General features: G+C 29.3%; 1 protein-coding gene across 1 annotated transcript in view; it reads right to left on the bottom strand.

Annotated features, from left to right (window-relative positions):
• LOC111679773 (pro-resilin) overlaps nucleotides 1–14769 on the bottom strand; it is a 30651-nt gene continuing 15882 nt past the window's right edge. Inside the window, exons 2-4 of the mRNA XM_046955398.1 lie at nucleotides 7164–7280; nucleotides 609–674; nucleotides 1–468 (exon numbers count right to left, since the gene is read on the bottom strand). Coding sequence (XP_046811354.1) covers nucleotides 208–468; nucleotides 609–674; nucleotides 7164–7280 — 444 coding nt within the window. The 3' untranslated portion in view covers nucleotides 1–207. The remainder of the gene's footprint in view (nucleotides 469–608; nucleotides 675–7163; nucleotides 7281–14769) is intronic.

Raw genomic sequence — 14769 nt, 5'->3', positions numbered from 1 at the left:
TACGTGTAAAACTTAATTATTTTTTTTTCTTTTTATTCATTTAATTAAACATTATTCTCTTCTCTAAATGAGAGAAGAGAATAACTGAGATTGAGATTGATTGAGTTGTTTAAGTGGCAGTGTTTAAGGAGGAGTAGGAGGGGGAGTTGTTATTGGTGACAGGCAGTGTAAGAGAGAGAGAGTGTGTCGGGGAAGACGTGGTAGAGTTTAATATTTATAGCCTGGTCTGCCACCAGGTCCCTGAGGGAATTGAGGTTCACCTTCGTAACTGACATCTGCATGATAACCAGTCTTCCAATCGGCTGTATAGCGCACAACTTGCATGCGTCCATCGGGCAATTGTACACGATATTCACCGGTTACAACATCGCCATTACTGGAAGCTTTATGAGCATAATCGTTGGCAGTCTCAATATCATTGACAGCATATTCAAAGTCAAATGGATTACCGGGCATGTGTACATGGTCCTAGTAAAAGAAAAGAAAAATTTAAATTTCAAATGTTTACAATAAATTAAGCAAATAATTGTGTTAGCAACATGTTGCTGGAAACAAAAATGTTGCCAGAAGTTATTTAAATACATTTAATTATATTTAAGTAAACTTACTGGTCCGGGTTCTCCATTTGGTCTGGGACGAGGTCCTGGACCTGGTGGGCGTGGGCCTGGTGGTTTCTACAAACAAAATGAATACATGAAAATTGTTTTAAATTGTTGCTTAATTAATTTAAATATTTATTTACAGCTCTAGTTATGAAATTGACCCATAATATTTTCGTCTAATAAGAGTATATTTGTCTGTCTGTCTGTTAGTATTTCTTTTAAGGTGACGATATTTATGTTAATGCCAATTTAATGCTGTCAAGTTGAGGTGCGGCCAAGAATGTATACAATGGCTTCTAGCGCAAGTGGGTAGAGAAACATGTTTAAAATCAAAATGTTTTTCTTTAAAGTTCAAGATGTTTTACTAGAAATTTCGTGCTATATAAAAAAACACAAAAAACAGTTGGAAAATCGCTACAAAAAAACTATTTGCAGACATTTACTAAAAAAAAATTAATAAAAAGACTTGTTACCACTTCTTAATAATATGTTGCAAGTTTGGTATTAATTTCATTTTTTTTTTCAAAAACCATATCAAGGTTTGAGTCAATAACTATATATGAATTTTTTTATAGAATTGTTTTTTTTTGCAATGATATTGTTTTATTTGTTATAATTTTTTAATATTTAATTGTGGTTGAAATTGTTATAGTTTTTTTGTTGTATATAGTGGAAAAAGGTTTGTAAAAATCTACTACAATTTTATCATTAATTAAAATAACAACTAAACCTCTTTTTTTGGTATGTAAATTTCAGAATTACATTTTACTGACATAATTTCCCTTGAGAAAAATATTTCAGAAAAATAACAAATCTGCAAAACTATAATAAAATCTCATGAAATGCACATTCATTTAGATGAACAGAGATACAAATGTCTGCTTAATACTAAAACTAAATCACCCGCTAGGAAATTTAACAACGCTATTTATAAACAATGTTGGATTATAGGCTGTATAATCTAGAATAGTACTAGAATAGAACTGAACTAGAACTGAACTAGAACTGAACTAGAACTGAACTAGAACTGAACTAGAACTGAACTAGAACTGAACTAGAACTGAACTAGAACTGAACTAGAACTGAACTAGAACTGAACTAGAACTGAACTAGAACTGAACTAGAACTGAACTAGAACTGAACTAGAACTGAACTAGAACTGAACTAGAACTGAACTAGAACTGAACTAGAACTGAACTAGAACTGAACTAGAACTGAACTAGAACTGAACTAGAACTGAACTAGAACTGAACTAGAACTGAACTAGAACTGAACTAGAACTGAACTAGAACTGAACTAGAACTGAACTATAAAACTGAACTAGAACTGAACTAGAACTGAACTAGAACTGAACTAGAACTGAACTAGAACTGAACTAGAACTGAACTAGAACTGAACTAGAACTGAACTAGAACTGAACTAGAACTGAACTAGAACTGAACTAGAACTGAACTAGAACTGAACTAGAACTGAACTAGAACTGAACTAGAACTGAACTAGAACTGAACTAGAACTGAACTAGAACTGAACTAGAACTGAACTAGAACTGAACTAGAACTGAACTAGAACTGAACTGAACTAGAACTGAACTAGAACTGAACTAGAACTGAACTAGAACTGAACTAGAACTGAACTAGAACTGAACTAGAACTGAACTAGAACTGAACTAGAACTGAACTAGAACTGAACTAGAAAAACTAAACTGAGAACTGAACTAGAACTGAACTAGAACTGAACTAGAACTGAACTAGAACTGAACTAGAACTGAACTAGAACTGAACTAGAACTGAACTAGAACTGAACTAGAACTGAACTAGAACTGAACTAGAACTGAACTAGAACTGAACTAGAACTGAACTAGAACTGAACTAGAACTGAACTAGAACTGAACTAGAACTGAACTAGAACTGAACTAGAACTGAACTAGAACTGAACTAGAACTGAACTAGAACTGAACTAGAACTGAACTAGAACTGAACTAGAACTGAACTAGAACTGAACTAGAACTGAACTAGAACTGAACTAGAACTGAACTAGAACTGAACTAGAACTGAACTAGAACTACTAGAACTGAACTAGAACTGAACTAGAACTGAACTAGAACTGAACTAGAACTGAACTAGAACTGAACTAGAACTGAACTAGAACTGAACTAGAACTGAACTAGAACTGAACTAGAACTGAACTAGAACTGAACTAGAACTGAACTAGAACTGAACTAGAACTGAACTAGAACTGAACTAGAACTGAACTAGAACTGAACTAGAACTGAACTAGAACTGAACTAGAACTGAACTAAAAACTAGAACTGAACTAGAACTGAACTAGAACTGAACTAGAACTGAACTAGAACTGAACTAGAACTGAACTAGAACTGAACTAGAACTGAACTAGAACTGAACTAGAACTGAACTAGAACTGAACTAGAACTGAACTAGAACTGAACTAGAACGGAACTAGAACTGGACTAGATCTAAACTAGAACTGAACTAGAACTGAACTAGAACTGAACTAGTACTGAACTAGAACTAAACTTGACCTGAACTAGAATTGAATTAGAATCGAACTGGAAACTATAAAAAGTACCCAAGTGGAAACTATAACTAAATTTCCACTTGGGTACTTTTTTGCAGCATGTAAAACGACAAAAACAAAATAAATGCATTTCATTAACAGACTACATTTCCACACATAAGTACATCCAATGAAAAACGCTAATACTAATTCTCACAGACATTTACATAGATGTAAATATGGAAAAACAGACATGTATGAACATGCATATGCCGAAATTGTATGAAGTATTTTTTTTATTAGAATATCAGTGGTTTTTGCATTTATTTATTTCTTTTTTTTTGAATTTGTTAATGTTGAATGTTAATTTGAGTTGCTGTTGTTGTTGTACGTATTGCCCCATCTTTTATTAAACTGTTACTGACTGATATTGTTGCATATTTTATTTTTTTTTTTTGGAGTGCAGTGTGTAGTTACTACAAACAGCAAACACCAAATAGCACTTGAACATTGTCATTTGCCACATGCAACCAACCGCATGTCAACTTAATAAATTTTTCATGTCATGCCACAATAATTTTTATTCCATATCATCACCATTACCTTTACAGCTACTACTTCAACTTAATACTACTACAACTAACACTTGCAATAGTTGCATGCAGACAACGATTTCCACTTACAAGCATACAAACCCATTTACCTATATAAAATATCTACATATGTATATTTGTTGTTATGTATGTGAGGGGGTATTTATTATTTTATTTATTTTTTTGACTCTTTGTTAAAAGTTCTGTTTTATTTAAATTTATTTTTATTTTTTTGCTGTTGGTTTTCATATTACATTTTAATTTTCTTCAATGTACAAATGTTTAATGAAGTTGCATGCAACATAAAGTACAAAATGACTTGCAACACCTAACAAACATAAAAGTGCAGAAATACCTTCTTTTTTACGAGTGTTTCTTTGGAGTTTTTTTTTCGGCAAGACTCTATTTTTATGTTTACATTTATAGTACATGTTGGTGTTTGATTATTTTGTTTAAAGAAGGTTGCCAAAGATTTATTATGTGGAGTCTAAGGTGCAATGTATTAGCATGACATTAGCATGACTTATTAGTCTATAGTCTAGTCTATAGTCTAGTCTAGTCTATAGTCTATTCTATAGTCTAGTCTATAGTCTAGTCTATAGTCTAGTCTATAGTCTAGTCTATAGTCTAGTCTATAGTCTAGTCTATAGTCTAGTCTATAGTCTAGTCTATAGTCTAGTCTATAGTCTAGTCTATAGTCTAGTCTATAGTCTAGTCTATAGTCTAGTCTATAGTCTAGTCTATAGTCTAGTCTATAGTCTAGTCTATAGTCTAGTCTATAGTCTAGTCTATAGTCTAGTCTATAGTCTAGTCTATAGTCTAGTCTATAGTCTAGTCTATAGTCTAGTCTATAGTCTAGTCTATAGTCTAGTCTATAGTCTAGTCTATAGTCTAGTCTATAGTCTAGTCTATAGTCTAGTCTATAGTCTAGTCTATAGTCTAGTCTATAGTCTAGTCTATAGTCTAGTCTATAGTCTAGTCTATAGTCTAGTCTATAGTCTAGTCTATAGTCTAGTCTATAGTCTAGTCTATAGTCTAGTCTATAGTCTAGTCTATAGTCTAGTCTATAGTCTAGTCTATAGTCTAGTCTATAGTCTAGTCTATAGTCTAGTCTATAGTCTAGTCTATAGTCTAGTCTATAGTCTAGTCTATAGTCTAGTCTATAGTCTAGTCTATAGTCTAGTCTATAGTCTAGTCTATAGTCTAGTCTATAGTCTAGTCTATAGTCTAGTCTATAGTCTAGTCTATAGTCTAGTCTATAGTCTAGTCTATAGTCTAGTCTATAGTCTAGTCTATAGTCTAGTCTATAGTCTAGTCTATAGTCTAGTCTATAGTCTAGTCTATAGTCTAGTCTATAGTCTAGTCTATAGTCTAGTCTATAGTCTAGTCTATAGTCTAGTCTATAGTCTAGTCTATAGTCTAGTCTATAGTCTAGTCTATAGTCTAGTCTATAGTCTAGTCTATAGTCTAGTCTATAGTCTAGTCTATAGTCTAGTCTATAGTCTAGTCTATAGTCTAGTCTATAGTCTAGTCTATAGTCTAGTCTATAGTCTAGTCTATAGTCTAGTCTATAGTCTAGTCTATAGTCTAGTCTATAGTCTAGTCTATAGTCTAGTCTATAGTCTAGTCTATAGTCTAGTCTATAGTCTAGTCTAGTCTAGTCTATAGTCTAGTCTAGTTAGTCTATAGTCTAGTCTATAGTCTAGTCTATAGTCTAGTCTATAGTCTAGTCTATAGTCTAGTCTATAGTCTAGTCTATAGTCTAGTCTATAGTCTAGTCTATAGTCTAGTCTATAGTCTAGTCTATAGTCTAGTCTATAGTCTAGTCTATAGTCTAGTCTATAGTCTAGTCTATAGTCTAGTCTATAGTCTAGTCTATAGTCTAGTCTATAGTCTAGTCTATAGTCTAGTCTATAGTCTAGTCTATAGTCTAGTCTATAGCTATAGTCTAGTCTATAGTCTAGTCTATAGTCTAGTCTATAGTCTAGTCTATAGTCTAGTCTATAGTCTAGTCTATAGTCTAGTCTATAGTCTAGTCTATGGTCTATGCTCTAGTCTATAGTCTAGTCTTTAGTCTAGTTTTTAGTCTAGTCTATACTCTAGTCTATACTCTAGTCTATAGCCTGGTCAATAGTTTATTCTATAGTCTGTTCTATAGTCTAGTCTACAGCCTAGTCGTTAGTCTGTTCAATAGTCTAGTTTATAGTATAGTCTAAACTCTAGACTATACTCTAGTCTATTATCTATGGTCTGCCTGTATGCTAGTGTACAAAAAAATTAGCGGCGTTTTTCTTGACTACCACCATTGTCATTTGATCATTAACTAAACTTTAAAGTTTCCTTAATCTTTTTTTACTTTTTTTATGCAAAATTGTTGTTGCTTTTATTGTTGGTAATTTAATATTAATTTTTTTGCAGCTGATAATTTTCAAACAGAATTTACAGTCTTTAGTCAAAGTACCTTCCTGTCTCCCTCCTATTTTTATATTTTATTTTTTTTTGATTAAGCAAAAGTGCAAAAACCGTTACAAATTCACTTTTGTTCCACTAACCTATAGTATGTTTAGGAGTCAGTAGTGTTCGCGTACTTGTAGTTTATATACTAAATAAACTAAATGCTTTTTTTTAGTTTTTTTTTAATGTACAACATTTGCTTATTGAAACTTCAAACTAAAAAATATATATGTACAACACCCCAACAACAACATTCACTTAGATATCCACATCAACTTCATTATTTTATTACTCAGCAGCAACATTTTTAAACTTCATTATTATGTTGCTGTCATTAATGTTGAGCAGCAGAGAGAATTTTTCACCAAAAAAGGTAAAAATAAAGAAAAATCAGTGGAACACAGCACAAGTATACAATTCACGTGCTTTATAGGTTACTTGTTTATTTGTACGTTTGTTGTTTTGTCTGCATGTGTTTGAAGTTGTTTCCTTTATTATTTTATATATTCTGTTTTTATTTCTACATTATTATTGTTGTTGTTTTTTTGTTGTTGTATGTTTATTTTGAATATATAGCAAACAAAGTTGTAGTATATAGGTTAACAGTTGTATTTTTGTAACAGCAAACTAACTAAAGCAGTTCCATATTGTTGGTGGCAGTAGGACAAAGTAGTTGCCATTTGTCTTTATGTTGCTTGCTCTGTTGCTTGTTGTAATGTTTTTGAACATGTTTGTATATTCTTGCCAAAATTGTATTTTGGCTTAAAGTAAAACTAATAGCCGTAGTTTTTGTTGCTTTTTTTAATAATACGATTGTGTTACTGTTTCCAATTGATTAATAAGCTTATTTTTGAAATTAGTTTAAATTGTTGTACAATTGATTTGTTGCAACAATTGTTGCAGGGCATAGTCATACAATTAATTTGTAGCTTTCATAATCACAAAAAGTCATGTCTAGTTATTTTTTTAAATAAATTGAGTTAACTTAGTTAGTACTTACTGGGAATGGTGTGTCTGGCTCTTTGTAATCATAACCATTCTTTTTGGGAGGTAAATATTGATTTGATCCAGGCGCTATTTGGGCACATACACTGGCTAAACCCACTAGTGATATACTCTGTGAAATTGTAAAAGTTTGTAATAAATTAATAAATTTAAATAAATTCTAAAAATTTCATAACTTTAAAAGTGTTGGTTGTTGGTATTCGTTTTTCCATACTTACCTCAAGTTAACAAAATAGTTGTAATAAAAACCTTCAACTAAACTTCCGTTAATGCTGCAAATCAATTAATATTTTTTTTAATAAGAAAATTGCTCACATTTGAAATATTGTTTAAATTAAAACAACTTTTTTAATTGCTATAAGTTTTAACTAGAATGTGTAACTATATATTTTTAAAAATATATAAATCTTCTTTATTTTATTGCAAAAAAAATTAAAATAAATAAATTAAAAATTAATTACACTACTAAGTATATTCTATGCACTTGTCTGCACATAAATAAATGTAAACAGCAATGAAAGGCACAAAGAGAACAAAAAACTCAGACAAATGAAATCTCTCATGAAACTATCATTGACATTTTAAATATTCAATTACACCACAATTGTTGACGTTTTACCGTCCCTAATATTTAGAAAAGTCACTCGCTGCTATTTTATTTGTAAATATATAATAAACTTTTAACAGCTGGATTTTTTTTAAGTTTCTTTTATTTTACATCATTATATACCCAGACCTATTGAATTAGCTGATATATTTAAGTTTATATTTGACACGAGTGTATTTTATCACTCTTTATAAATAAACATACGCTCTCTTAGAAATATAATTAAAATCATGTGTCATTTATGGTAATTTATTATTTTCTAAAGTTTAACCAAATGCGTCTGTCTGTCCTGATGTTTATACTAAATATGGTTACTGACATAAGACCAGAGCAGACCATTTAGTTAAAATGTTATATATGGAATTAACGAATGTGAAAACTTCACTACAGAAAATTTATTCGGATTTAATTTTTGATGTAACAACGTTCTAAGGATATACTTAGAGAACCTGAACTTGAACGGAATTAAAACTGAACTAAAACTGAACTAGAAGAGAACTAGAACTGAACTAGAACTGAACTAGAACTGAACTAGAACTGAACTAGAACTGAACTAGAACTGAACTAGAACTGAACTAGAACTGAACTAGAACTGAACTAGAACTGAACTAGAACTGAACTAGAACTGAACTAGAACTGAACTAGAACTGAACTAGAACTGAACTAGAACTGAACTAGAACTGAACTAGAACTGAACTAGAACTGAACTAGAACTGAACTAGAACTGAACTGGACTCAAAAACAATAAGGAATTTAATTACTCGTTCGTTTTCCGTATAGGGCATCGATATACCGCTCACTGCACATCATTAAATTATTGATTGATGAGCTCAACAGTTTAAGTATGTGAGTGAGTGAGTGTGTGTGCGTTGCTACATGTTGTTGTCAATTAAATCACACAGATTCATACATACACATTGTATTTTAACATGAGTTTGTAAATATTTTTAAACACACGTCAAGTATCTATGCGAATGTACATATAAGTAAGAGAATCTTTTTGCAGAACAGAAAAAAATCATTGTTAGTTTGATTTTTTCTGTTTATTTTCTACTCGTGTTGCATGTAGAACGCCTTTTTTATAGGCTAAATTGCCATTAAATGCATTATAATTTATAGCGTTTTTCGCGATTTTTTTTGTTTAATACATACAATCGCTTTATTTTTTTTTGCTGAGTTCGTTTCATTTAATTTAATTGCCATTTTAAATGCCCTTTTAAAAAATGTGTTTTTTTTTTGGTAACAAGAAATCGAGAAAAATGAAAATGATATAAAAAAGAGTTGAAAAAAAAACTATAATTCTAACTAAAAAACTACTTGCACCTGCAAAAACATTTTTTGTTTTGTGTTTGTTGTATGAATCTTTAAATATTTGTTTTAGTTGTTGTTAGTTTTAGTTTTATTTCAGTTTTTCTTTTTTTTATTGTGTTGCCTTATAATGTCAATTGTGATTTTTATCACATTTAAATGGTGTGTGTTTTTCTTTGAACAAAATTTTTTTTTGGGAGTTTTTTTTTTGCTTTTTTTCATACAATTATTTAAATGTTGTAATATTTCTGCAGGATATTTTTTCTATATATTTTTTTTGCTATAGTTGAAATTTGATTTTGTAATGACGAGCTAAAATTTGATTTTAAATTGGATGCAATTACAAATTTTGTAAAAGCTGGGAAATGGTTGTAGAGTGATAGGGGGACGTATGAGTAATGTATTTTATATGTATAATACTTATTGCACATTCGGATAACATTTTAATACAAAAAATATAAAAACTTTATCAAACTTTAACATTTCTATAAAAAAAACTTCATCCGGATACATTTTTTTATAAACACTTTACCGAATAATTTTTTCTTTAAAAAACTTAATTCGGATAAATTTTTCTTTAAAAAACTGAATTCGGATAAATTTTTCTTTAAAAAACTTAATCCGAATAAACTTTTTCTATTAATAACTATATCAGGACAAAGTTTTCTATAACAAACTTTATCCACATAAACGTTTCTATATAAAAACTTTATACGGATAAATATTTTTATATAAAAACTTTATTTGGATAAACTTTTTACATAAAAATTATATCCGGATAAACGTTTTTAAATAAAAACTTTGTGTGGATAAACTTGTCTATATAAAAACTTCATTTGAATAAACTTTTTTTTATAATAAAATTGTCTGAATAAACTTTCCTATTTGAAACCTTTATATCCGGATAAACTTTTCTATATATAACCTTTAATCGGAAAAACTTTTGTATATAAAACGTTGTTCGTATAAACTTTTCTTCATAAAAAGTTTATTTGCATAACGTTTTTTTTTTTTATAAAAAGGTTTATAAGTATAAAGTACCTATACACATTATTCGAATAACTTTTTTTACAAATAAACTTCACTCCATTTGATCTTCTTACTATTTACACCACTTATATCGGACCGAAAATGGAATACAACTCTCATGTATGGGCCGGAGCTTCGAAGTCTATTTTGGAGCTACTCGAACGCGTACAGAAGAGGGCAAAGGTACTTATCGGTGGCTGGAGCACCGTCGCAATGTGGGATGTATTTCACTGTTCTATCGATACTACAATGAAATGTGTTTCTTTGAAATTAGGAAACTTGTTCCCGATATCCGTATATTCTTGCGTAACACACGTTTTTCTTCAAGAACACATCCATATGTGGTAGATTGTCCAGTGTACCGCACAACACATTACACGGAAAATTCATTCTTCAGCCGCACAATTCGTATGTGGAATAAACTTCCTGCAGAGGTATTCCCTGTCACTTTCGATATAAGAAGATTCAAATCAAATGTCCACAAACACTACTTCCTCTATCCTCCTTCGCACAAACTATTTTCCTAGTTCCAACACAATGCTTCGCATAAGTAGGGGTCATTCCCTGAGTGCTGGTATAATTAAAAAAAACTTCCTGCATAAGAGTTTTTAAAGAAACTATATCCGGTAGGTTAGTGGTTAGTGTTCTAGTCTGGTAGACCGGAGGTGGTGGGTTCGATTCCCACCCGTGACACTGGTTAAGGAGCGCACAACAGGACCAATGGAGGCCTAGGTGTATTTCTTCTGATTTGATGTGTATACGTCCTCCTTTCCAACTAACTAACTTATCCGTATAAAATTTTCTATAGAAAAACCTTAAATAGATAAACTTTTTTGAGAAAAAAAAAAAACAATATTCGGATAAATTTCTTTATACGAACATTTTAAACGGATAAACCACTCTAAAGGAGAACTGTTGTTCCTTTAAAACTTTTCTACATAGAATGTTATCCATCTCTGCAGACCCCTTTAGATTTATTCAGCACCAAAATATTGACTAACCAACAGCTTTTAACACAAACTATTTAAGTTTTCTTAAATTTTTTTTTCCAAATTTCAATTTAAACAAGTTTGTGGCTTAAGTCTTTTGTTTGAAGGAATTTCATTACTGATCTTTGATTAGAAGGACTCATCTTTGAAGACTTTTGATTGGTTTATATGGAAAATAATTTATCAAAATCTTAACATAACAATATTAAAGACCTTATTAAGATCTTTTTTTCATTAATTTGCGAAAAAAAAGTTTGTGTCTTAAGTCTTTTGTTTTATGTAAGTAAAACACATCTTTTTTTTCATTAATTTCCGAAAAAAAGTTTGTGTCTTAAGTCTTTTGTTTTATGTTAGTAAAACACATTTTAAAACAAATAATTTTACACATTTTCTGTTATAAAATAGCAATAAAAGTCTTAAGTTTACAAATAATTTATTAAAATTTTTACACTTCATTAAAGTTTTGAACTTTGCTTGCAAATGACACAAATTGACGCCACAGGAGGTACCCTAACGTATGCATAATATGCAACTTCCAGAAATAAAAATAATAATATAAAAATATCTATTAAAACCGATAACAATTTGATATTTGCCATGTTTTGTTTAGAAAATCATTAATTATAAATTTTGTCTACAGTTTTGTAAAGAGGAAAACAAAATCAATTGATAGATAGTGTAATAAATTTCATTATTTAAATTGAAATGAAAAAAAAAACATACATATTTATTAACTATTGTTTTGTAAATCCATCAGTTTGAGATAAGATAAGTATTTAAAAAAAATTTATGTTTAAAGTTAGAGGAGTGAGTGTGTGTTTTTGTTCGTTTGTTGTTGTTTTTGTCGATTATCTGGAAACGTTTTGTAAATTGATTAACATTTGTATGTTGTTAGTTATTTTTAGTTGAAAAAAAATTTTTGCTAGTTAAATTAATGTTGTTGTTTTTTTTTTAAGTTTTGCAAAAAATCAGTATACAATTTATAATATATGCTTTGTTTAATTGACATTTGCCATGAGGAACCTTTTTTGTGCAGTTTTTAATAATTATATTTCCGTTATTTTTTGTTGCAAACAATTGATTATTAATTATTGTGTTGTGTTTTTATATGCTAATAAAAAGTTTCATAGTATCAAACAAAATATCTAAACAATTAATTTTAATTATATTAATTGTATTTATGACAATGTTAATACCAGCAACAGGGTCTGAAAGATGAGTTTGTTCAAACATCATTTTAAATAAATTAATTAAGAAAGTAAATCCGCAATCAAAATCTTAAAATCCTAGACAATTTGTTAAATATCTTTAGGTCATATCAAAATCAACATAAATCTTTCTCTTTTTAATTGTTTTAGCTCAAAAAAACACCTCTAGTCATAAACATTTACAATTTATTAAAATTTAACTAAAAAAAATCTTTAAATTTCAATTCATAAAGTGTAAGTTATAACAATATTTTTTCATTTTCCTTTTAACGATTGTTAACAGAATTTTCAAAGCATCTCAACAAATCTCAGCCAGCACCTTAAAAAACACAGAAAAACAAAAAAAAAAAAAAATTCAAAACATCTAGAAACAAAAAAACACAGTAGTATTCTGTTAAAATATGACTATGAAATGAAAATCAACAGCAAAAGTAGTTGCAGTGGCAGTCACATCAAGCTGCCAGAAACAAAACATAAGCCACATAATAAAGATGTTTATCTTAAGCAAAATGTTAAAATAATAAATATTTTTTTTGTTCAAGTCTTATTGTTAAATGTGCCTATTATGTATTTGTTGTAAAATTCTAATAAATCTTGGCATCTTGTTTAGCTAAAATGTTCAAATTTTGACATTTGTTGCAGTTTTATTATTTATTTTATTTATTTTTTTTTGGGGGGGGATGATTTGTACTATAGTTTTATTTCGCTTTTTAATTAAATATCATGGGGGCTATTTAAATAATACTTTTATGGTTTACACAATGACCAATTATTATTAAAAATGAAAATTATAGATGGATGCATGTTAAATCACAGATATGACAGCTATCATTTCTTATGCTACTGTTGATCTTTTTTTACATAGGCCAACAGGTTTATTTGTTTATGTCCTTATCTGTGACTGATTTAATGAAATTTTATTAAAATTATTGTGGCAGAATTTCTGGTAATAGATCTTCTAAAAGTTTACTTTTTATTTATAAAATTTGCCATTTATTTTATTTTATAAATAGGCTGGAGCCATAGATTTCAGTTTCGGTGGTAGAAGTTACTTAAAAATCACTTTTTTCTAAAATAGGTTTCTTACTTAAGTCTTTTGTTTTTAAACAGAAAAAAACGATCTCTTTGTTAAAAACGTAGCAATATATCAAAAATCAATTTACAATTCATGCTTAGTGCAGTTCTAGTTCAATTCATGTTCAGTTCTACTTCAGTCCTAGTTCAGTTCTAGTTCAGTTCTAGTTCAGTTCTAGTTCAGTTCTAGTTCAGTTCTAGTTCAGTTCTAGTTCAGTTCTAGTTCAGTTCTAGTTCAGTTCTAGTTCAGTTCTAGTTCAGTTCTAGTTCAGTTCTAGTTCAGTTCTAGTTCAGTTCTAGTTCAGTTCTAGTTCAGTTCTAGTTTAGTTCTAGTTCAGTTCTAGTTCAGTTCTAGTTCAGTTCTAGTTCTAGTTGAGTTCAAGTGTAGGAACTACATATTTTAAAAATTATATATAAACTATATGTGTCTCTTCCTCTTCTTTACACACGATTCTTCATATGTATAGTACATGTCTTTAAAATTTCCCGTTATTAAAATTGCACATATTTTATAAACATGTCAAAATATTGAAAATCAATCATAAAACACAATTAAAGCGATAAATATGAAACACCATTTAACTTCAATAGTTATTAGCAATTACAATATAATTTTCATGCATATAATTAATTTAAATAAATATTTTTTAATAGTTTGTTTTAGAAAAAAAACCAAATCCAGACAACAACATAAAACTAACAGATAAATAAATACCTTTAATTATTATTTTTTTTCTCTTCTTTTATTATTTATTTGTATTTCGATTAACATAAGCTGTCAATTTTTATATAATAAAAGACACTTTGTGTGCATAAATAAATTTCGATTTATTAAACAAGTTGGTTGTAATAACTGCTTATTATCTTGTTTAATATATTTATGGTTTTTAGTTATTTAGTTGTAGTTTGAGCTTAATAATATTTATAGTTTGTTGTTTTATAGATTTATAGTTGAGTTTTTATTTTTATGGATTTTTATGAAATAATTGCTTAACATAAATGTGTTAATGCATCATCATCATCATGAGCACCAAACTGCTGCCAACCATTATCTGGAAACCTTATTATGGAAATGTTAAAAATCATTGCAAAGTATCTAGTTGTATTAAGTGAGTGCATAAATGAATTAAATGAGTTGAAGTTCATTTAACCATTTATTAACATAAATGACACATGAGTTACAATCGCATATTCTTTTGATGACGAGCTTAACGAGTGTGTGGGCGACATAACTAGATGTGGTGGTTAAATAAATAAGAGGAGGTTTAATAAAATAAGGTTTGTCTTTTGGTTTTTTAGTTTAAAGAGAATTTAATTGCATTATTCTTTTAGCATATGTTAATGAGATCACGAAAATCTATGAACAAATGTTTTAGATTGTAACGA

This window comes from Lucilia cuprina, chromosome 6, assembly GCF_022045245.1.
Source record: "Lucilia cuprina isolate Lc7/37 chromosome 6, ASM2204524v1, whole genome shotgun sequence".
Classification (NCBI taxonomy): domain Eukaryota; kingdom Metazoa; phylum Arthropoda; class Insecta; order Diptera; family Calliphoridae; genus Lucilia; species Lucilia cuprina.
The sequence above is the reverse complement of the archived record's forward strand: the minus strand, read 5'-3'. Positions and strand labels throughout refer to the sequence as shown.